At 38.0% G+C, this 22,769-nt stretch overlaps 1 protein-coding gene across 21 annotated transcripts in view; it reads left to right on the top strand.

Annotated features, from left to right (window-relative positions):
• MGA (MAX dimerization protein MGA) overlaps positions 1-22,769 on the top strand; it is a 147,100-nt gene that overhangs the window by 58,147 nt on the left and 66,184 nt on the right. For 18 of the 21 annotated variants that reach the window (XM_061157496.1, XM_061157497.1, XM_061157503.1 and 15 more), the window contains exons 3-4: positions 19,848-19,955; positions 21,261-22,203. In XM_061157496.1, the coding sequence (XP_061013479.1) occupies positions 19,848-19,955; positions 21,261-22,203 (1,051 nt within the window). The remainder of the gene's footprint in view (positions 1-19,847; positions 19,956-21,260; positions 22,204-22,769) is intronic. The other 3 variants (XM_061157506.1, XM_061157501.1, XM_061157499.1) reach the window with 1 other exon arrangement.

Genomic DNA, 22,769 nt, shown 5'->3' with positions numbered 1-22,769 from the left:
AAATTGCCAAACTCTCTAAAGTGGCTGTGCCATTTTTTGCAGTGAAAGAGAGTTCTTGCTGCTCTACATCCTTGTCAGCATTGTCAATTTTCTGGATTTTGGCCTTTCTAATAGGTGTGTAGTAGTATCTTGTTTAAATTTGCCTTTCCCTGATGACATGACGTGGTGCATCTTTTCATGTGCTTATTTGCCATCTGTGTATCTTCTTTGGTATCTGTTAAAGTCTTTGGCCTATTTTCTAATCAGATTGTTTTACTGTTGTCTTCAGACTTCTTTGTATAACATGTCTTTTGCAAATATTTTTTGCCAGTTTGGGGTCTGTCTGCTCATTCTCTTGATGTTGTCTTTCACAAAGCAGAAGTTTATTATTTTAATGAAGTTCAGCCTATCAGTGATTTCTTTCATGGATCATGCCTTTGATTTTGTATCTTGAGAAGTCATTGCCATATTTAAGGTCATGTAGGTTTTCTCTTAGGTTATCTTTTAGGATTCTTAAAATTTTGAGTTTTACATTTTGGTTTATGATCCATTTTGAATTAATTGATGTGAAAGTTGGAAGGTCTGTGTCTAGAGTCAATTTTTTTTGCATGTGGATGTCCTGCTATTTCAGCACTGTTTGAGAAGACTCTCTGCTCTGATACTGTCCTTGCTTCTTTGTCAAAGATCAGTTGGCTTTATTTGAATCTTATTTGTGGGCTCTCTAGTCTGTTCCCTTGACCTAGTCTGTTCTTGTAACAGTACTGCACTGTTTTGATTATTGTAGCTTTTTAAGGAAGTCTTGAACTTGGGCAGTGTCAGCTCTCCAGCTTTGTTCGTTTTCAATAGGTGTTGGCTGTTCTGGGTCTTTTTTGTCTCTATATAGTCTTGAGAATCAGTTCAACCATATTCACAGAATAACTTGCAGGGATTTTGATTATTCTTGCATTGAATCTATAGATCAAGTTGGGAAGAACTGACATCTTAACTGTATTGAGTCTTCCTGTTCATGAACATTGACTACCTCTCCATTTATTTAGTTCTTTAATTGTTTTCATCAGTGTATTTTCATTTTCCCCATATAGATCTTGTATATATTAGATTTATAACTAAGTATTCACTTTCGGGGTGTGATAATGTAAACGGTATCGTGTTTTCCACTTGTTCTTTGTTGATACATAGGAAAACTATTGAATTTTGTACTTTATCCTCATATTCTGCAGCTTGTTTATTAGTTCCAGAAGATTTTGGGGGATTCTTTGACATTTTCTACCTAGATGATCATGTCATTTGTGAACAAAGATAGTTTTATTTCTTTCTCTCAAATCTGTATTACTTTTATTTTCTTTTATTGCATTCACTAGGACTTCCAGTAAGATGCCAAAAAGGATTGATGAGAGCAGACATCTTTTCTTTCTTTCTTATCTTAGTAGGAAAGTTTTTAATTTAAGTTGAGAAAGTTCCCTTCTATTTGCTAGTTCACTGAGAGTTTTTACCATGAGTGGGTGGTGGTGTTCAGTCACTAAGTCATGTCTGACCCTTTTCAACTCCATGAACTGCAGCATGCCAGGCTGCCCTGTCCTTCACTATTTGCTGGAGTTTTCTCAGATTCATGTCCATTGAGTTGGTGCTGTTATCTAACCATCTCATCCTCTGCTGCCCCTTCTTTTGCCCAGCATCAGGGGCTTTTCCATCTTAAGCTCTTTGTATCAGGTGGCCAAAGTTTTGGAGCTTCAGCATCAGTCCTTTCAATGAATATTCAGGGTTGATTTCCTTTAGGATTGACTGGTTTGATCTCCTTGCTGTCCAAGGGACTCTCAAGAGTCTTCTCCAGCACCAAAAATAGAAAGCATCAATTCTTTGGCATTTAGCCTCCTTTGTGGTCCAACTCTCATATCTGTACATGACTACGGGAAAAACTGAAACTTTGACTTTATGGACCTTTGTTGGCAAAGTGATGTCTCTGCTTTTTAATATGCTATCTAGGTTTGTCATAGCTTTTCTTCCAACGAGCAAGTTTAATTTCATAGCTGCAGTCACTGTCCACAGTGATTTTGGAGCCCAAGAAAATCTGTCACTGTTTCCACTTTTCCCCATCTATTTACCACAAAGTGATGGGACCGGATGCCATGATCTTAGTTTTTCGAATATTGAGTTTTAAGCCAGCTTTTCACTCTCCTCTTTCACCCTCATCAAGAGGTTCTTTAGTTCCTCTGCTTTCTGCCATTAGAATGGTATCATCTTCTTAACTGAGGTTATTGATATTTCTCCCGGCAGTCGTGATTCCAATTTGTGATTCATCCAGCCCAGCATTTCACATGATGTACTCTGCATAAAAATTAAATAAGCAGGGTGATAGTATACAGCCTTGACGTGCTCCTTTCCCAATTTTGAACCAGTCCATTCTAAAGGAGATCAGTCCTAGGTGTTCATTGGAGGGCCTCATGTTGAAGCTGAAACTCCAATACTTTGGCCACCTGGTGCGAAGAGCTGATTCATCTGAAGAGATCCTGATGCTGGGAAAGATTGAGGGCAGGAGGAGAAGCGGACGACAGAAGATGAGATGGTTGGATGGCATCACCGACACAATGGACATGGGTTTGGGTGGACTCCAGGAGTTGGTGATGGACAGAGAGGCCTGGCGTGCTGTGGTTCATGCGGTCGCAAAGAGTTGGACACAACTGAGTGACTGAACTGAACTGATTGTGTCATGTCTGGTTCTAATCGTTGTTTCTTGACCTGCATACAGGTTTCTCAGGAGGCAGGTAAGGTGGTCTGGTATTCACATCTCTTTAATTTTCCACCGTTTGTTGTGATCCACACAGTCAAAGGCTTTAGTGTAGTCAGTGAAGCAGAAGTAGGTGTTTTTCCAGAATTCTCTCGATTTTTCTAAGATCTAAAGGATGCTGGCAATTTGATCTCTGGTTCCTCTGCCTTTTCTAAATCCAGCTTCCATCTGGAAGTTCTTGGTTCATGTATTGTTGAAGCCTAGCTTGAAGGATTTTGAGCCTTACCTTGCTAGCATGTGGTCCCTTCTGGTGGCTCAGATGGTAAAGAATCTGCCTGCAGTGCAGATGACCTGGGTTAAATCCCTGGGTCGGGAAGATCCCTTGGAGAGGGGAATGGCTACCCACTCCAGTGTTCTTGTCTGGAGAATTCCATGGACAGAGGAGCCTGGTGGGCTACAGTCCTTGGTATCGCAAAGCATCAGACACGACTAAGTGATTAACACTTTTCATACTTTTTGCTAGTATGTGAAATGAGCACAGTTGTATGATAGTTTGAACATTCTTTCGCATTGCCTTTCTTTGGGATTGGAATGAAAACTGACCTTTTCCAGTCCAGTGGCCATTGCTGAATTTTCCAAATTTGCTGACCTATTAAGAGCAGCACTTGAACAGCAGCATCTTTTAGGATTTTAAATAACTCAGCTGGAATTCCATTACCTCCACTAGCTTTGTTCCTAGTAATGCTTCCTAAAGCCCACTTGACTTTACACTGTAGGCTGTCTGGCTCTCGGTGCGTGACCACACCATTATGGTTATCTGGGTCATTAAGACCTTTTTTGTATAGTTCTTATGTATATTCTTGTCACCTCTTCTTAACTTCTGTTAGGTCCTTGTCATTTCTTGCCCATTTCTGGTTTTGATCTTTAGTGTCTTTTTTTGCTTCTTTATTAGGATTTTAATTTGTCTGCTTATGTTGCACATCTGTTCTTACCATAGCCTGCCAGGCTTCTCTGTTCATGGAATTCTCCAGGCAAGAATACTGGAGTGGGTTGCCATTTCCTCCTCCAGGAGATCTTCCCAACCCAGGGGTTGAACCCGAGTCTCCTGCACTGCAGGCAGATTCTTTACCACTGAGCCACCTGGGAAGCCCACATGCGGTCTACTTTATTTATTAGAATTCTTGGCATGTTAATCATAGTTATAAATTCCCAATCTGGTAATTTCAACATCCCAGTATGATGATTTTGACGGTTGCTCTGTCTTCAAGTTGTGGTTTTTTTTTTTTTTTTTTTTTTGCCTTTTAGTATGTGTTGTTAATTGTTTATGGCTAGGTGGACAGGATGTGTTAGGTAAAAGGAAGTGCTTTATATAATAGGCTTTTAATAATGTTGTGGTAAGGCATGGATGTGAGGGAGAGGGAAGTGTTCTTTTAGTTATATGATTAGTTCTCAGTTTTTAAATAAGGCTGTGCTTCTGGGCTGTGAACTTCACAGGTGCTTTTCATATCCCTTCTTGCCCCCTTAGGTTGGACAGGATTGGCTGTGGTAGGCTGGAGTTGGGTAAGTTCCCTTTCCCCAGGTCAGTTAGGCTGGGGAAACCCCCAAGTTAGACCACCACCACCAAGTTAGACTCTGGTTAACTCATTTCTCTCTAGAGATTAGGCTTTGTTGTTAAGAGTAACAGAGGCCACCCCTGTGAGCCACCTGCACCCCAGGATTTTTATCATGAGCTGATATTTACTGTGAGATCTTGTCTAGCTCCTAAAGGGAAACTTAGAGAAATATGGGAGCCCCTTATAACTGGGCATCCCTGGAGTTTTAAACTTGGGCTGTCTTACACTGAGTGTTCAGCAATTTGTCAGTTAAAATTCAGGTTTTTCTACCCTGGCACTGGTTCCCAAGGTGGAGTCTGTTGTCAGTTATGCTCATTAAACCATGATCCCCTGTATTTACCTGTCTGTTTCAGCAGTTTGCACTGTCTCTTATGGATTCAAAATAATTATTGATTTTTCAGTCTGTTTAACTCTTTCCTTGTTAGGACCTAGTGGCTGTTTCTAAGCTCCTTATATTTGCTACTGAAAATTTGCCTTCTTTCAATGTTAAAATCTAAGTTTGGCAGAAGTACATCCCAGCCCAATACTTGCCAATCAGTCCTTCCAATGAATATTCAGGAGTGATTTCCTTTAGGGTTGACTGGTTTGATCTCTATGCTGTTTAAGGGACTCTCAAGAGTCTTGTCCAGCACCACAGTTTGAAAGCATCAGTTCTTTGGTGTTCAGCCTTTTTTATTGTCCAGCTCTCACATCTGTACACGACTATTGGAAAAACCATAGCTTTGACTGTGTGGACCTTTGTTGGCAAAGTAGTGTCTCTGCTTTTTATTTTATTTTATTTTTAAATAAAAAGTTTTATTGGAGAAAAATAGAACCACCACGTACACAGGGAAAAGAGCACAAAAATTCAACTGATACAGAACTGAAAGTCACAACTACTCAATGTTGTTTGCGATTACTTTTCAATTTCTTAAATGGCGTCCCTCAGTTTTTTAAATAGTCTTGCCAATTTTTTTCAGCTTAAATAGCATCAAGTTTTCAAAAAATTAAAAGCCTCAGCGAAGGGACCAGCTTTTAAGATAACAAAGGTGACACCAAGAGTCTCCTAATAGGACCAATTCTACCGAAAAATTCCTGAAAAACATAACTACTGAGTCTGGTAGAACAGTAGCTCAGAGACCATCAGGGATTAGTTAGAACACTGACTCAAGACGGTCCAGTCTGCAGAGAGGGCAAACAAAAAAGCTGCATTTCCCTGTCAGTTGAGTTCATGTAAGAAAACCAAGGAGGTGCTAAGAAAATACAGGCAATGGCTGCTCAAAATAATTAAGAAGACATTCTAAATACCACATATTATTAGACAACAGTGTGTAAAGTGATGCAATTAGAAAACAGGCAACTTAAAAAAAAATATGGTCACAGGTCTTTGAGAACTCAAGAAAACAATGGCAAACACAAGAGCTGAAAGTCTCAGCTGAGGGGTGAAAGTGAAAGTGAAGTCACTCAGTCGTATCCAACTCTTTGCGACCCTGTGGACTGTAGCCCACCAGGCTCCTCTGTCCATGGGATTCTCCAGGCAAGAATACTGGAGTGGGTTGCCAGTTCCTTCTCCAGGTGTCTCTGCTTTTTAATACACTGTCTAGATTTGTCATAGCTTTTCTTCTAAGGAGCAAGCGTCTTTTAAGTTCATGGCAGCAGTCACCGTCAGCAATGATTTTGGAGCCCAAGAAAATAAAATCTGTCACTTTTCCCATCTAAATCTTAAGATTCTGATCTTAAGAGTTAAGAAAATGGTTCAGATTTATGAATGCATAAATATCTGTTACTGAAGAGGAAAAAAACAACTTGATGTGCATGTTCCAAGAAATAGCATTATCTTCTACCTGAAAATGGTATTTAGCTATATGCAGACTTTGTCTTCAGATGCTTGATTTGGGAGCTGAGATTATTTTGGGGCAGGGCTTGTGGTGAGAACTGTTAGGATTTACTCTCTCAGTGACTAATATATAACATAGAGCAGTGTTAATTATATCAATCATGTTGTGCATTGTAAACCTAGTACTTACTTATTTTCTAATGGAAGTTTATACTTTTCCACCGCCATCATAGTTTCCCTTTCCCCTGCCTGCAGTAATCACAAATCTGATCTCTTTTTCTGAGTGTATATTGAAGTATAATCAACCTACAGTACTGTTCATTCTGGTGTGTAGCATAGGGTGATTTGGTATTTGTGTACATTACAAAGTGATCACCATGATAAATCTGTTAATCATTTGTCATAATGTAATTTTACATTTTGTATATATTGCATTAATAGTGTATTAATATGTATTACGTTATTATTGGCAGTATTTCCTGCACTGTATGTTTTATTCTTGTGACTCATTTACTTTGTGACTAGAAGTTTGTACCTCTTAATTTTCCTCACCTATTTCATTTATTACTTTTACCTCTCTTCTGGTAGCCATCTAGTTCTCTAGATCTATGACTCTTGTTTCCATTTTGTTATTTTTGTTCATTTCTTTCTCTTTTTTTTTTTAAGATTCCACATATAAGTGAAATCATAAAATATTTGTCTTTTTATGTCTGACTTTTTCACTTAGCACAATATCCTCTACGTCCATCCATGTTGTTGCAAATGGCAAGATTTCATTCTTTTTTTTTTTGTGGCTAGTATTCATCTATTATCTTTTTTATCCATTTACCTATTGATGGACACTTAGATTGTTTCCATATCTTAGTTATTGTGAATAATGCTGCTGTGAACATAGATGTGCATGTCTTTTTTTTTTTTTGCATCTGTCTTTTTGAATTAGTGTTTTTAGTTTCTTTGAAAAAGTACCCAGAAGTTGAATTGCTTGGCAGTTGCTATGGCAGTTTTATCTTTAATTTCATGAAGAACCTCAATACTATTTTCCATAGTGGCTGCACCAGCTTACATACCCACCAACAATGCCTGAGGGTTCCCTTTTCTCCACATTCTCTCCAGCATTGATTATCTGTTGTCTTTTTGATAATAACCATTTTGACAGGTGAAGTGATAGCTCATTGTCTGTCTCTCTCTTTAGTCGCTAAGTTGTGTCCGAGTCTTGTGACCCCATGGACTGCAGCCTGCCAGGCTCCTCTGTCCTTGGTATTCTCCAGGGAAGAATACTGGAGTGGGCTGTCATTTCCTTCTCGAGGGGATCTTCCCGATGTGGGAATTGAACGTGGGTCTCCTGAATTGCAGACAAATTCTTTACCCTCTGAGCTTTGAGGGAAGCTCTTAGCTCATTGTGGTTTTATTTTTTTATGGTTGCACTGGGTCTTTGTTGCTGTATGATGGCTTTCTCTAGTTGCAGTGAGTGGGGGTTACCCTCTCATTGTGGTGCACAGGCTTTTCATTGCTATGCCTTCTCTTGCAGAGCTATAGCCCTAGGGCGCGTGGGCCTTCAGTAGTTGTCTCACGCAGACTCGGTAGTTGTGGCACATGGGTTTAGCTGTTCTGCGGCATGTGGACTCTTCTGGGAACAGGCATTGAACCTGTGTCCCCTGCATTGGCAAGTAGATTCTTAACTACTGGACCAACAGAGAAGTCCTCATTATGGTTTCGATTTGCCTTTCCCTGCTGATGAGTGATGATGAGCATCTTCTCATGTACCTGTTGCCCGTCTGTATGTCTTTTCTGGAGAAATGTCTCTTTAGGTTCTCTGTCCATTTCATGATAAGATTTTTTTTTTTTTGATGTTGAGTTAAATGGATTTTTATATATTTTGTATGTGAACACCTTGTTAGATAATTGTTTGCATATATCTTCATTCAGTAGGCAGCCTTTTCTTTTGTTCGTGTTTTCTTTCCTTGTGCACAAGCTTTTTAGTTTGGTTATTCCCATTTGTCTGTTTTTGTTTTCCTTGCCTTCGGAGACATACTCAAAATATTGCTAAGACTGATAAAAGCATTGTTAATACTACTTACATTTTCTTCTAGGAGTTTTATGATGTCAAGTCTTACTTTTAAGTCTTCAATCCACTTTGAGTTTATTTTTGTATATCATGTGAAAAAGTAGTCCAGTTTGATTTTTTTGCATGTAATTGTCCAGTTTTCCCAACACTATTTATTGAGAAGGCTGTCTTTTTCTCATTGTATATTCTTATCTCCTATGTTGTAGATTAAATGTCCATGTAAGTGTGGGTTCATTTCTGGGCTGTTCGGTTTCATCCATCTGTGTCTACTTTTGTGCAAGTAGTATATATATATATTTTTGGTGACTATAGCTTTGTAGTCTGTTTGATATCAGGGAGCATGGTACCTCTGATTTATTCTTCTTTCTCAGTATTGTTTTGGGTGGTTAGGCTCTTTTGGATTTTCATACAAATTTATTCTTCCAGTCTGTGAGCACAGTATACATTTTCATCTCTTGTTGTCTCAGTGCTTTCATCATTGTCTTACAGTTTTCTGAGTAGAGATCTTTTACTTCCTAGATTTATTCCTGGGTATCTTATTTCTTTTTGATGCAGTTGTAAATGAGATTGATTCCTTAGTTTCTCTTTCTGATAGCATGTTGTTAGTGTATAGAAGTGCAACAGATTTCTGTGTTTTAATTTTGTATCCTGCAGCTTAACAGAATCATTCATTTGTTCTAATAGTTTTTTGGTGGTGTCTTTTGGATTTTCTGTATATAGCATTAGTATGTCACCTGCAAACAGTGAGTTTTACTTCCTGCCCAGTTTGGACCCCCCCCCCCCCCCTTTTTTTTCCTTCTTTTATTCACTTAATATTGGAAGTCCCAGCCAAAGGAATCAGATAGAAAAGTGGTGACAGTGGGCATCTTGTCTTGTTCCTAATCTTAGAGGCAGTGCTTTCAGCTTTTCACCATTGAGTATGGTGTTGGCTGTGTGTTTGTCATAATGGCCTTTATTATGTTGAGTTATGTTCCTTCTACACCTACTTTGTTGATAGGTTTTATGATAAATGGACTTTGAATTTTATCAAAAGTTTTTTCTGCATTTATTGAGATGATGTGATTTTTATTCTTCAATTTGGTAACATGGTGTTGCCAGATTGATTTGTGGATATTGAACCATCTGTGCATCTCTGGGATAAAATCCTACTTCATCAAGGCTTATGATACTTTCAATGTATTGTTGAATATGTTTTGCTCATATTTTGTTGAGGATTTTTTCATTTATGTTCATAAGTGATACTGGTCTGTATTTTTTTTTTTTTTTAAACAGTCCAGGTCTTTATTTTTACACCCATCAGGCCATGAATTGGAGAAGGCAATGGCACCCTACTCCAGTACTCTTGCCTGGAAAATCCCATGGATGGAGGAGCCTGGTAGGCTGTAGTCCATGGGGTCGCTAAGAGTCAGCAAGACTGAGTGACTTCACTTTCACTTTTCAGTTTCATGCATTAGAGAAGGAAACGGCAACCCACTTCAGTATTCTTGCCTGGAGAATCCCAGGGACAGGGGAGCCTGGTGGGCTGCCATCTATGGGGTTGCACAGAGTTGGACGCGACTGAAGCGATTTAGCAGCAGTAGCAGCAGGCCATGAATTCGTAGGGAATGGGCTCCAACGGTTCAGGTTCCTTTCCATTGGTCCTCATGAAGTGTGCTTCTCTGGGTGGAGCAGGCTGGTGCTTCAGCTGAACCCAAGTCCCTTTCTCTTTGGCTTCCTTCTTTTTCTGATCATTTTCCTTCACATGTTTCAGGAAGCTGTCTCGGCTCAAGAGTGCTTAATATGCTCAATACGCACATTAATTCTCTTGGCAAGAACTTTACCTTTAACTTGTTTGTTTACAATGATGCCAGTAGCATGCTGGGTAACATTGTAGACTCTGTTACCATGCCATGATAACATTTGTGGGGCATTCCTTTTTGAATAGTACCCATTCCCTTGACATCTACAATATCACCCTTCTTGTAGATTCACATGTATGTGGCCAAAGGAACATTCCATGTTTTCTAAAGTCCTAGAGAACATGTAGTGGGTGCCCCTCTTCTTTCCCTTTGTGTTGGTCATTTTGGCAAATTACTGGAAGATGTTGGTTCTGGCCGAAAAGCGGTTGGTAGTTTTTTTTTTTTTTTTGGAGGTGGTGATGTCTTTGATTTTGGTATCAGGGTAATGCTGATGTAGTAGAAGTTCAGATGCATTCTTTGCTCATAGATGTTTTGGAATGTTTTGAGGGAAATAGTTGTTAATTGTCTAAATGTTTGGTAGGATTCACCTGTGAAGCCATCTGGTCGTATACTTTAATTTCTTGGGAGTCTTCTAAATCACTGATTCAGTTTTATCATTGTCACAGTAAGTCCCCTACATACAAACCAGTGAGTTATAAACTTTCAAAGATGCATGTGTGTGTTCTTTCAGTATCTGATGTGAGTGAAGTTGCAGCTTACCCTCGATCTTCTATTGCTGAAAATCTTTCAGCTCTACCATCTTATACCTCCTTCCCTCTTCTAGACAGTAACTCTTCTTGCCTGTTCACTTGATGCTAGCCCCTGTATGCCAGCTGTTTTACTGTACTACTGTACTTTTCAAGGTACGGTACTATAACATTCAGACAGTTTTACTTTTTTGTTTTTTAGTGTATTCAGTTCAGTTGCTCAGTTGTGTCCGACTCTTTGCGACCCCATGGACTGTATAGCTATGCCAGGCTTCCCTGTCCATCACTAGCTCCTGAAGCTTGCTTAAACTCATGTCCATAGAGTTGGTGATGCCATCCAACCATCTCATCCTCTGTTGTCCCCTTCTCCTCCTACCCTCAATCTTTCCCAGCATTAGGGTCTTTTCAAATGAGTCAGTTCTTCGCATCAGGTGGCCAAAGTATTGGAGCTTCAGCTTCAGCATCAGTTCTTCCAATGAATAATCAGGACTGGTTTCCTTTAGGATTGACTGATTTGATCTTCTTGCAGTCAAAGGGACTCTCAACAGTCTTCTCCAACACCACAGTTCGAAAGCATCGATTCTTCAGCCCTCAACTTTCTTTATAGTCCAACTCTTACATCCATACATAATTACTGAGAAAACCAAGTTTTGATTAGATGGATCTTTGTCGGCAAAGGAATGTCTCTGCTTTTTAATATGCTGTCTAGGTTTGTCATTGCTTTTCTTTCAAGGAGCAAGCGTCGTTTGACTTCATGGCTGCAGTCACCATCTGTAGTGATTTTGGAGCTCAAGAAAATAAAGTCTATCACTGTTTCCATTGTTTCCCCATCTATTTGCCGTTAAGTGATGGGACATGAAAAGTATTATAGACCTATTATAGTACAGTACTATACAACCAGTTGTATTAGTTGGATACCTAGGCTAGTTTTGTTGCATGAATTGAACTTATGAACATGCTCTTAGAGCAGAACTGGTTTGTATGTAGGGGACTTACTGTAATTGGTCTCTGTTTATATTTCTTCCTGATTCAGTCTTGGGAGGTTGTACTAGGTGATTATTTCTAGAAGATTATCCAGTTCTCCTAGGTTGCCCATTTTATTGGCATATAATTGTGTTATGTAATCTCTTTATGATCCTTTATATTTCTCTGGTGTCAGGTATTACTTCTCTCATTTTTATTTTTTTGGATCCTCTCTTTTTCTTGATGAGTCTGGCTAAGGGTTTGTTGATTAGGTTTATCTTTTCAAAGAATCAGCTCTTCGTTTTCATCCTGATTTTTTCAGAAAGGAAATTGCATATTTCATGTACGTTGTGTATTGTACAATGTATGGAAATATAACTGGCCTTTTATATTGATTTTGTATCCTGTAGCCTTGCTGAATTTGTTAACTGGCTGTGTGTGTGTGTGTGTGTGTGTGTGTATTATTAAGAATTTTTTGCATATAAGATCATGTCATCTACACTAGAGATACCTTTACTTTTTCTTTCCCAATTTGAATTGGTATTATTTTTTTCTTATCTAATTGTTTTAGTTACAACTTGCAGTACTTTGCTAAATAGACATGGTGAAAGTGGGAGCATTTTGGTTTTAATTGGCACTTTTTCAAGTGCATTTTCATAATTTCCTCAGAAGGGATGTATGGGATGTAGAATTTTAGAATGTTTAAATAAAATCACTTCGGAGGAAGGTAGTAATCGCCTTTACCACTCAACAATTTCCTTCTTACTTGTTGAATAATAGCTTTATTAGTATTTTTAATAGCTTTCTTATGCCCTCATACTTTATAAGTATTTTGGTTGAAGGTAGAATTCTTTGCTGAAAATGTGTGTTCAGGTTCCAGTTTTCTGTTGAGAAGTTTGATTCCTGGTGGTTTGTCGGCTCTTAAGATCTTTTGTTAATCTCTTATGTTATGAAATTTCACAATGATGAGCCTCTGTATTGGTGTGGTTCTTATCATCATTGTGAGAAAACATTTTTTTTTAAACAAGAAATTCATGTTCTTTGGTCCTAGGAACATTGAAGTATATTTCTCTGAAAACATTTTCACTTTCATTTTTTTTTAAACCTTGATAGTTGACATATTGATTATCTTATATAATCAGTCTTTTCTTTTTGCTCTGTGTTATATGAGATTTCCTTGATTTAGCTTCTAACTTGCTCATGTTTTTATTATAGATATCATATTTCAGTTTCCAGGAGCTCTTTTGTTTTCCACTCTACATTCCCTTTTCCAATAGTTTTCTTTTTCCTGTTACTCTAATTACCAGTTTCATGGGAGGCATTATATTATGGGTTTATCTGATGTGCATCTTTATATTTCTTAGTATCTGTTAAGTTAAATGACATAATATTGTCTATTTGTCTGTCTTGTGCATTGATTTATGAATTCCTTGAATGTGTGGACTGTGCTTTATTTATTTTGGCAAATCCTTGTGCCCCACAAAATGCATCTGGCACATTATAGGAGCTCAGTAAGTGTAGCTTGAATGAATTTATCCATAGCACTAAAAAGCTTTTTTAGTGTGTTTCAGAATGGCTGGTATACATCATATTTGTTACATTGGATTGTGTATGCCAACAAAAAAGTAATTCTTTAGATTAATTGACATGTACAAATCAGTTGTTTTGCTGTATTGTTGATTACATAATCTTGTAGCAAATTTTTTTGTATGGCACCTTCTTAAAAGTATGAAACTTCAGGATTGTGTACAAAATCCTTCTGCCAAGGAAAAAATTCACGCTTTATGTATAAAGGTTTTATTGGAAGATAAGGAGAGATTCTTTCTGACAACTTTTGTAATTTACCAGATTTAATATCCTGGGAAGATGTGAAAGCAATTATTTTGGTAGCAACTAAGATTTAGCTTCACAAGGTTCTTAGTTACTGCAAACATAATTGAAGTCATATGGCTAAATGAAAAAAAGATAGAGATTATTTACTGCATGTTGGAAGTTCATTCTGTGAAATACGAAGATAATGAAAGAACTGTCATTAAGTGTGAATCCTAAGTTACTTGATAGAGAATGACATTTATGTATATAAGTATACATAAAAACTGAGATTAATAGGGAAAGGGCAAAAGAGACATCATTGTTTGCCTAACCTTTAAAAACAGGTAAAGTAGGGAATTCCTTGACAGTTGAGTGGTTAGGACTCCATGCTTCCACCTCTGAGGGCCTGGGTTCAATCCCTGGTTGGGGAACTGAGATCCCACAAGCTGTGCAGTGTGGTCAAAAAATAAAAAAATAGGTAAATGGGATTGTGGTGATGGCAAAACTATAGTAAAAGTAAGTGAGTTGTCACATAAAATGGGTGGGATTTATGTCAGGTAACTTACATAATCAAGCCATTAAAAAAAAAACCAGATAAAGAAATAGCTGTTTTCTCCAGTTAAGTGAAAATTTTGAAAGGGGGAAGCTATTTTAGCTTTTACGTTTAAATCTAGCCTGTCTTGGCTTACTTTTTGTGTATGGCATGAAGTTGGGGGTCAAGGCTCATATTTTTCCATGCAGATACCTATGTGTTCTAACATTATATTGAAAATATTCCTCATTAAAATGCACTGGTGCCTTGGAAAATGAAGTGACTATATATATGAGTGAGTCTGTTTTTGAACTATTTCTATTCCATTTTTTGGTCTGTTCTTTTGCCAATAGTATACAGTCTTGATGACACTATAATAAATGTTTGATAGTGTAAACTTCAAAACTACCATAGTATGTAGAAATGCAGTTGATTTTTGTACCTTGATCTTGTATTTGATGACCTTGCTGAATTCACTTATTGGTTTGTAGTGTTTAGGATTTTCTGCATACACAATTACGATGTCTGTGAAGTGGTGTCTGTGAACAAAGTTAGTTTTACTTCTTCCTTTACAGTCTTTATTATTATTCTCTTTCTTTCTTACCTTACTGCACAGTTTAACTTCCAGTACTCTGTTGAAACTAAATTTTGAGAATGGTCATTCATGTATCCTAATTTTAGAGAAAATCATTAAGTATTTTTTAATTGGCTGTTACCCTGTTGGCTTTAGCTGTTTTTGTAATGCTCTGTACCACATTGAGAAGTTTCCTTCCAGTCTAATTTCTTAAGTGTTGTTAAGAATGAATGTTGAATATTTATCAGATGACTTTCTTGTATCTGTTAGGTAGTTAGAATAGGGAAAAGGAGTCCAAAATGGCGGTGGCTAAAAGACAAGGAAGGGAAAAGCCGCGAAAATAGAACAGAGGAAGGTCAAAGGAAGGTCCGAGGACCGGAGTGAGGACTTCAGGTGGAACAGCGCTCCTGCCTAAGCCCAATTTGCATAGGGCAGGCCCAGGGGGAAGAAAAAAACATAAAAAGAGGAGCCAAAGGGCTCTCACTCTCTCTCCCCCACGAGTGCGTACCCTCTTTCTCTCTACCCGTGCGCCACCCCCCCCCCCCCCCAACCCCGCGCGCTGGCGCGCTCCTCCTCTCTCTTCTCTTCTTCGAGGATGGATTCTCCTGCTATCTTCTAAATAAAATAGAGCTGTAACACGCTCCGTTCGAGACCTGAGAGCTATGACACGGTCTGTCCAAGACCCAACAGCTGTGAGGCTCCGCGGGCTCTAATACTCCTCACTCCAAATCTTTGTTGTGACGAGACAGAAGAACTGAGGAGCATACACTTGCCTGACATATCCATTGAGATTTTGTTTTTCTCCCTGTTTTTTGTTAATATGGATAGTTAATTTCTTTTTTTTTTTTAAATGGTGGGGTGGCGGCTCTTGTGGGAATGAGGGCTAGAAATGTTCTAACATCTTTGCATTCCTGGGATAAATACTACTTGGTTTAAAGAACATTGTTTTTAATATTGGATTCAATTTACTGATATTTCACTGAGGATTTTCCTCTGAATTCATGAAGGATATTTTTATTTCTGATACTTTGTATTCAGGGATTTGTTTTCTTCAAAGTTGTAAAGTGTTGGATTCTCCAGTATTTTCTGAGTTTGTGCAAGATTGGAATTTTTTCACTATGTGTTTGCTAGATTTGAGGGAAGCCAAGGAGTTTTTCTTTGTTGGCAGGTTTCAACTCAAATTCAATTTCTCTGTTCTCTATTTCATTGAACTGTTTCCTTTTAGCACTTGTTCCTTCTTTCTGCTTGCTTTTGTTTTTATTATTTATTTATTTGACTGCTCTGGGTCTTAGTTGTGGCATGCAGGATCTAGTTCCCTGAACAGGGATTGAACCAAGCCCCCCTGCATTGGAAGTCTAGAGTGTTAGCCACTGGACCACTAGGGAGTTCCCTTGCTTTTGTTTTAATTTGCCTACTTCAGTTCAGTGGTTGGCAGACTTAAGACCTGTGGACCACACCTGGCAGACTTAAGACCTGTGGACCACACCTAGCCTGCCATTTTTTTGGTTGTGGTGTTATGGCCTGCAAACTAAAAATATGGTTATTATATTTTTTAATGATTGTGAGGGAAAAACAAATAAGAGATTATCATATGAAAATTATATAAAATTCATATGTCAGTGTCCATTTGTTGGGGCACAACTATGTTCATTTGTTTATGTATTATCTTGTGGCTTCTTCTATGCTGCAGCAGTAGAGTTGAGTAAAGGTTATACAGACTTCAGAGACTAAAATTTTTATATCTAGCCCTTTATAAACAGTTTATCAATCCCCAAGATACTGATTTTTTTTGAAAAATTTATTTGGCTGTGCACAGCATTTCATTTTGGTATTTTCTGTCATCTATTCTGGTATTTTCTGTCATCTATTCTTTGATTATCTTCCCCTGTTTTCATTTGGATTGAATTAAAAAAATTCCATCCACATGGTCTATTGGTTTTTTTTAGCTACACCTCTTAAGTTTTTTTTTTTTTTAGTGTTTATATTAGTCTGCTTAGGTTGACATAATAAAATACCATAGACTGAGTGACTTAAACAATGAAAATTTACTTTTTCATGTTTCTGGAGTCTAGAAAGTCCAAGTAATGGTTTTGATAAGGTTCAGTTTTGTTGGGAGCTCTTATCCTGACCTGTAGACAGCTGCTTTCTAGCCTTTTCCTCATGTAGAGAGAGGTGACCTATATGACCTCATTTAACTTTAATTACTTCCTCAAGACCCTATCTCTGTGTACAGTCACTTGAGGGTTAGGGCTTCAGTTTATGAATTTGGGAGGGGACACAGTGCATTCTGTAGCAGTGGTTATGGAGATAAGTATGTCCATTCTTAATTTATCAAGTAGAATCAGATTAATATTATAACAGTTCATGACCAACTAATGTCTTTGTTGTTCATGTCCTTAGATATATGTCATAACCCCCCCAGATATTGTTACTTTATTTGCTTTGAACAGTCATTTAAATAAATGTAGGAAAAATAGTCTTTTATATTTAGTGACATGTTTATTTTTTCTGGATCTTTTCATTCATTCCTGGATTCATTTTCATACTAGTTCATTTCCTATCAGTCTGAAGAACTTCCTTTAGTATTTTTTTAAAACTTGGTTAAAAAAAAAAAAGATGTAGTTCACTGCTATATAATTCACCCTTTAAAAGAGTTAAGTTCAGTGACTTTTATATATTTACAAAATTGTATAGCCATGACTAGAGTCATGTTAAGAACATTTCATCACCACAAAGAAAGAAACCCTGTGTCCTTAACTGATCACTCCTCATTTTCCTTCAGCTGCTATTCCACCACATCCAACCATATGCAGCCACCAGTCTCTCTTTTGTCTCTGGATTTGCCCATTCCGGATATTACATATAAATGGGATCATGTAATATGTGGTCTGTTGTGCCTTGCTTAGCATAAGGTTTTTAAGGTTCATGTTGTAGCATGTATCTGTACTTAATTTCTTTTGTTACTGAATTATATTCTGTTATGTGGATATACTACATTTTATTTATCCATTTATTAGTTGATAGACATTAGGCTTTTTCTTTTTGACTATTATGAATAACATTGCCATGGACATTTGTGAAGTGTTTGTGTTGAATAAGTTTTGGTTGTTGATAAGCCCATTCTTCCCTCACTAAGTTGTCTTGGCATCCATGAATTGAATTCAGTTGAAAATCAATTGAGGAACTTTCCTGGTGGTCTAGTGGTTAAAATTCCTCACTCTTAATGGGGCACTGGTTCCATCCCTGGTGTGAGAACTAAAATCCTACATGGCGCATGCTGTGGCCTTTAAAAAAGAAAAGAAAAAATCAGTTGTTACAAATGTGGGCATTTATCATTGGACTCTTAAGTTCTGTTCAGTTGAATGGTATGTTTAGCTTTTCAAATGACTCATTGGAAAAGACCCTGATGCTGGGAAAGATTGAGGGCAGGAGGAGAAGGGGACGACAGAGGATGAGATGGTTGGATGGCATCACCGACTCGATGGACATGGGTTTGGGTGGACTCCGGGAGTTGGTGATGGACAGGGAGGCCTGGCGTGCTGTGGTTCATGCTGTCGCAGAGAGTCAGACACGACTGGGTGACTGAACTGAACTGAATGTTTAGCTTTATGCTGAGTACGGTAGCTTTATATAAGTTTTGAAATTGGGAAGTATGTGTCCCCATTTGTTTCTGTTTTTCAAGATACTTTGAGTTATTTCGGGGTCCCTTGCATTTCCATGTGAATTATATAAGATCAGCTTATTTCTTTTACAAAAATCTCAGGTGGGGCATTGATAGGGATTGTGTTGAATCTGCATTTAACTTTTGGGGAGTATTGCTGTCTCACCACTACTAAGTAAGTTGTCTTAAGTTATGTAACTGTGGAGTATTTATCCTTTTTTTAAAGGCTGGCTTTGTTTTTTCCCCCAACAGTTTTGTAGTTTTCTATGTACAAGTCTTAGTATTTTGGTTCAGTTTATTAAGTAGTTTATTGTTGATCTATTGTAAATAGGGTTGTCTTCTCAATTTCATTTTTGATGTTTGTTCCTAGTGTGTAGAAAGAAATACAATTATTTTGGTATGTGTTGATCTTGGATCCTGCGATCTTGTCAAACTCATTTATTCCCTTAGTTTTTTTTTTTTTGTGTGTGTGTGGATTTCTTAGGATTTTCTGTTTTATATCCACAGAGTTTAGTATCTATGGGGAGTTCTGGAACCAGTCTCCCTCAGATACTGGGGGTGACTGTATGCAAGATCATGTCATCCACAAATAGAGGTATTTTTTTTTTTTTTTTAACTTCTTTTTCCATCTGGATGTCTTTTATTTCTTTTTCTTGCCTGATCACCCTGGCAGAACCTCTAGTATGGTGGTGGTGGTTTAGTTGTTAAGTTGTGTCCTACTCTTGCAACCCTGTGGACTGTAACTCACCAGGCTCCTCTGTCCATGGTGTTTCCCAGACAGGAATACTGGAGTGGGTTGCTATTCCCTTCTCCAGGGGCTCTTTCGGACCCAGGGATTGAAATCAGGTCTTCTGCATTGCAGGTAGATTCTTTACCACTGAGCCACCAGGGAAGCCTGAACCTCTAGTATAATTACATAATTAGAAGTGTTGAGAACTAATATCCTTGTGTTGTTTTGGTCTAAGGAGGTAGTATTTTTTGTGACGTGTGAATTCTTTGAGATGTCTGAAAATGTCTTTAGTTTTGAAGGCTTCTTTTAAACCTACAACATCACATTGACTCTTTAAATGCTTTATGATGGGTGTCATTCCATTGTCTTCTGTTTTACATTGTTTCCCACGAGTAGTCAGTCTGTTGTTACCATCCTTTTTCCTCTAGTCTGTTCTTTTTTCCTTCCCTTGTAAGGTTTTTCTCTTCATCTTTTTTTCAGCTGCTTGATCTTTATGTGCTTAGGTATGACTTTTTTTTGATGTTGCTGAGCTTCTTGGACCTGTGGATGAAAATCTTTCGCTTTGGGGATATTTTTGTTCAATTTCTCTTCCAATGTTTCTCCTTTCTTTCTCCTGCCATTTTGGAGGTGCTGCTACCACTGTGTTAGATCATTAGATGTGTCCCACAGGTCTCTGACACGTTTTGCTTTTTTCTCTATCCTTCAGTCTAGGTCCCCAACCCCTGAGCCACGGACCAGAAAGATTATCTTCATGAAACAGGTCCCTGGTGCCAAAAAGGTTGGGGACCACAAGTCAAGATGATATACTTTAATAAATTTCTGCTCACTTCAGTTTCTGAATGATTTACTTTAATAATCTTAGCTCACCTCAGTTTTAAGGGTCGGATTGAACTCTTCTTTCAGACAGGGCCCTGGAATCTTAAGTGCTGTGACACTAAGTTTCTGTTTTTAGGCCAAGTTTCTGCATCACTGGAAATTCTGCAGAAGTCCCCTGGAGGATAATTGATGGTAGCAAGACTTGTTTTCTGTTGAGGGCAGGTTTTAGTCTGCCCATACTCAGGTATTAAAAGTTTAGTTTCTCTGTGTTCCAGCAAAGATTCTTTGCGTATAGCATCCTTTTTCTGTCCTTATTTGTACTTCAACCAATGTAAATGCCTTGTAAGGTTGAAAGCACTAGTAGTCTGTGGTCACTTAGAGATGGCTGGTCCCTCTCTGGAATTCAGTTTATTTAGACTTATTTTGTACCCAGAGGTATTCAGAGGCTTTAAAGAAAGAATAGAATTTTAAATTTATTTAGTGTTTTGTCACTGTATGTTCTTTGTGAACTTCTGTATTCTAACTGGAAGTCCTTTATTGAAGAATTTTTGAGTGAGGTCAAGATCTCAAAAGTCAGTTTTTCAAGGGGCAAATAGCTACACATTGATTTAGTTGCTGCTTTTGCATATTTGAGGTAAATGAAAGTTATACAGATAAAGTGACTTTAATTGGGTTAGTGAGTTGTGCTAACATGTTCTCAAGATACATTGGTATAGTTTATATGTGTTCAGTGATGAATTAGGCAAAGTGGGAAACTAAAAAGTTGATTTTAATTTTGATGAAGTATAAATACTGAAGTCTGGACAGATTATATATCCTTGCCTTCATCCACCTCCATCCTACCCTCCTCTTTTATTTTGGAAGAACTAATGCTGGATTGTTTACATTGAAAGTGACTTTTTCAGTTTTTAATTTGAAAAATCACCTGGCAGCAACATTGTGACTGCAGTGGGAAAATTATTAGCTAGTACATTTTAAAATGGCTAAAATGTTACATTTTATGTTGTATGAATTTTATCTCAATTAAAAAAAATCAGTGGGCTGTTTGAAAGGCCCTTTCTGATGTTTGTTTAAATTTTTAATCATAATGGATGTTTGTTTGCTTTTATTGGCAGTTGTTTGTTAGTCTATAGATTTCAAGAGTTTGATTTTGTATCAGTGCCAGCTAACTTTCAAAACTGAATTCATTTGAAGAATACTGTTAGGTTTGATCTTAGCCAAAAGGCTGAGAAACGATGAAGAACACTATTAAAAAAATAAGTGTTACAACATATCTTGCTTTTTGATTTAGTCATGAGAGTTATTTATTAAAACTTTACCCTTTATTTTATATATTTTTCACAAGAAATTGATGGAATATGTAAAAGTGTGATGTTGGTAAACTGTTGAGAAGCTTGTTATACAGAGTTTTTTTTTTTAAATGAATGGCTCTTGAAATCTGATGTGATTTTACTTGGTTTTCAACAATCTCTTTTTCCACCTTTCCCTTCCTGAGTCTTATTTATGGATGATTCTGTCCTTTTTAATCCTCCCTACCCTGTCTCTCCAGCCTTGGCAACAGTTTTGAAGATGGCTCCCATGTAACGTCACCATTAAACCCAAATGAAAACTTCAATGTTGTCATTAAAGAAGAGCCTCTGGATGATTATGAATATGAACTTGGTGAGTGCCCAGAAGGGGTCACTGTGAAACAGGAAGAGACAGATGAGGAAACAGATGTATACTCAAACAGTGATGATGATCCTATACTAGAGAAACAGCTGAAGAGGCACAATAAAGCTGATAACCTAGAAGCTGACCATCCATCTTCTAAATGGCAACCAAATAGCCCATCAGGTGTTGCTAAAGCTAAAATGTTCAAATTAGACGCTGGAAAGATGCCAGTAGTCTATCTGGAGCCCTGTGCTGTCACCAAAAGCACAGTGAAGGTTTCTGAGCTCCCTGACAACATGCTTTCCACATCTTGGAAGGATAGATCTTCTCTGTTGACAGAATTAGACTATTTGCCTGCGTACATTGAAAATTCTAATGAGACTGGCTTCGGCTTAGGCAGAGAATCAGAAAATGATCTTGGAAGCCATTCACCAGATACCAGAGTGGTACAAAAATATCCCTCACTTAAAGAAGCTCAGTGGAAATACCCTGATGTATCTGGCAGTGTTAACACAGAAAAACTACTTGATGGTTCAAAGAGTTCAGTTGAGGACTCGTTTTTAGGAAAAGAGGACTTGGGCAGAAAGAAAACTATGCTTAAGATTTCAGCGGCTCCCAGAACTGTGAATGCTAATCAGAATGCCCCTCCAAATGTCCCTGGAAAAAGAGGAAGGCCACGAAAACTGAAACTGTCTAAGGCAGGGCGGCCACCTAAAAACACAGGAAGATCTTTAACTTCTACAAAGAACACTCTTACGGGCCCTGGGAGTACCTTTCCAGATGTGAAACCTGATCTGGAAGATGTAGATGGTGTTCTCTTTGTTTCCTTTGAATCAAAGGTAAGATTGTCATTTTCAGCTTTCTTTCTAAAGCCAAGTAATCATCATTAAGTTGTATACTAGCTGCTAGTTATCTTAGAATGTGGTTACTGTGAATGCATCCATTATATGAGGTTGTGTGCATGGGAAGGGGAGTATCTCCAAAATATTGGGTTAGCAGTATTAACCCAGCGCTTCAACTAGATTATTTTTCTTTTAGAGTTTTAGAGAAACCTGGTCTTTCTAAATTGACTACACAGAGGTTGAATTCTCTCTGCCTGTTTTTTTCCTTCCTCCTTGTTTATTGCTGAGTAATGTATCTTTATTTACACAGGGGTTTTGCAGGTGGAGCTAGTGGTAAAGAACCAACCTGCCAGTGCAGGAGACATAAGAGACATAGGTTTAATCCCTTGGTTGGGAAGATCCTCTGGAGGAGGTCATGGCAACCCACTTCAGTATTCTTGTCTGGAGAATCCCATGGACAGAGGAGCCTGGCGGGCTACAGTCCATGGGGTCACAAAGAGTCGGACACGACTGGAGCAACTTAGCATGCACGTAGAAGAAATCAGTATACAAATTGCAATAAA

Source organism: Dama dama, chromosome 12 (genome assembly GCF_033118175.1).
Source record: "Dama dama isolate Ldn47 chromosome 12, ASM3311817v1, whole genome shotgun sequence".
NCBI lineage: Eukaryota > Metazoa > Chordata > Mammalia > Artiodactyla > Cervidae > Dama > Dama dama.
Note: the sequence above shows the minus strand (reverse complement) of the source record. Positions and strands in the feature narration are given on the sequence as shown.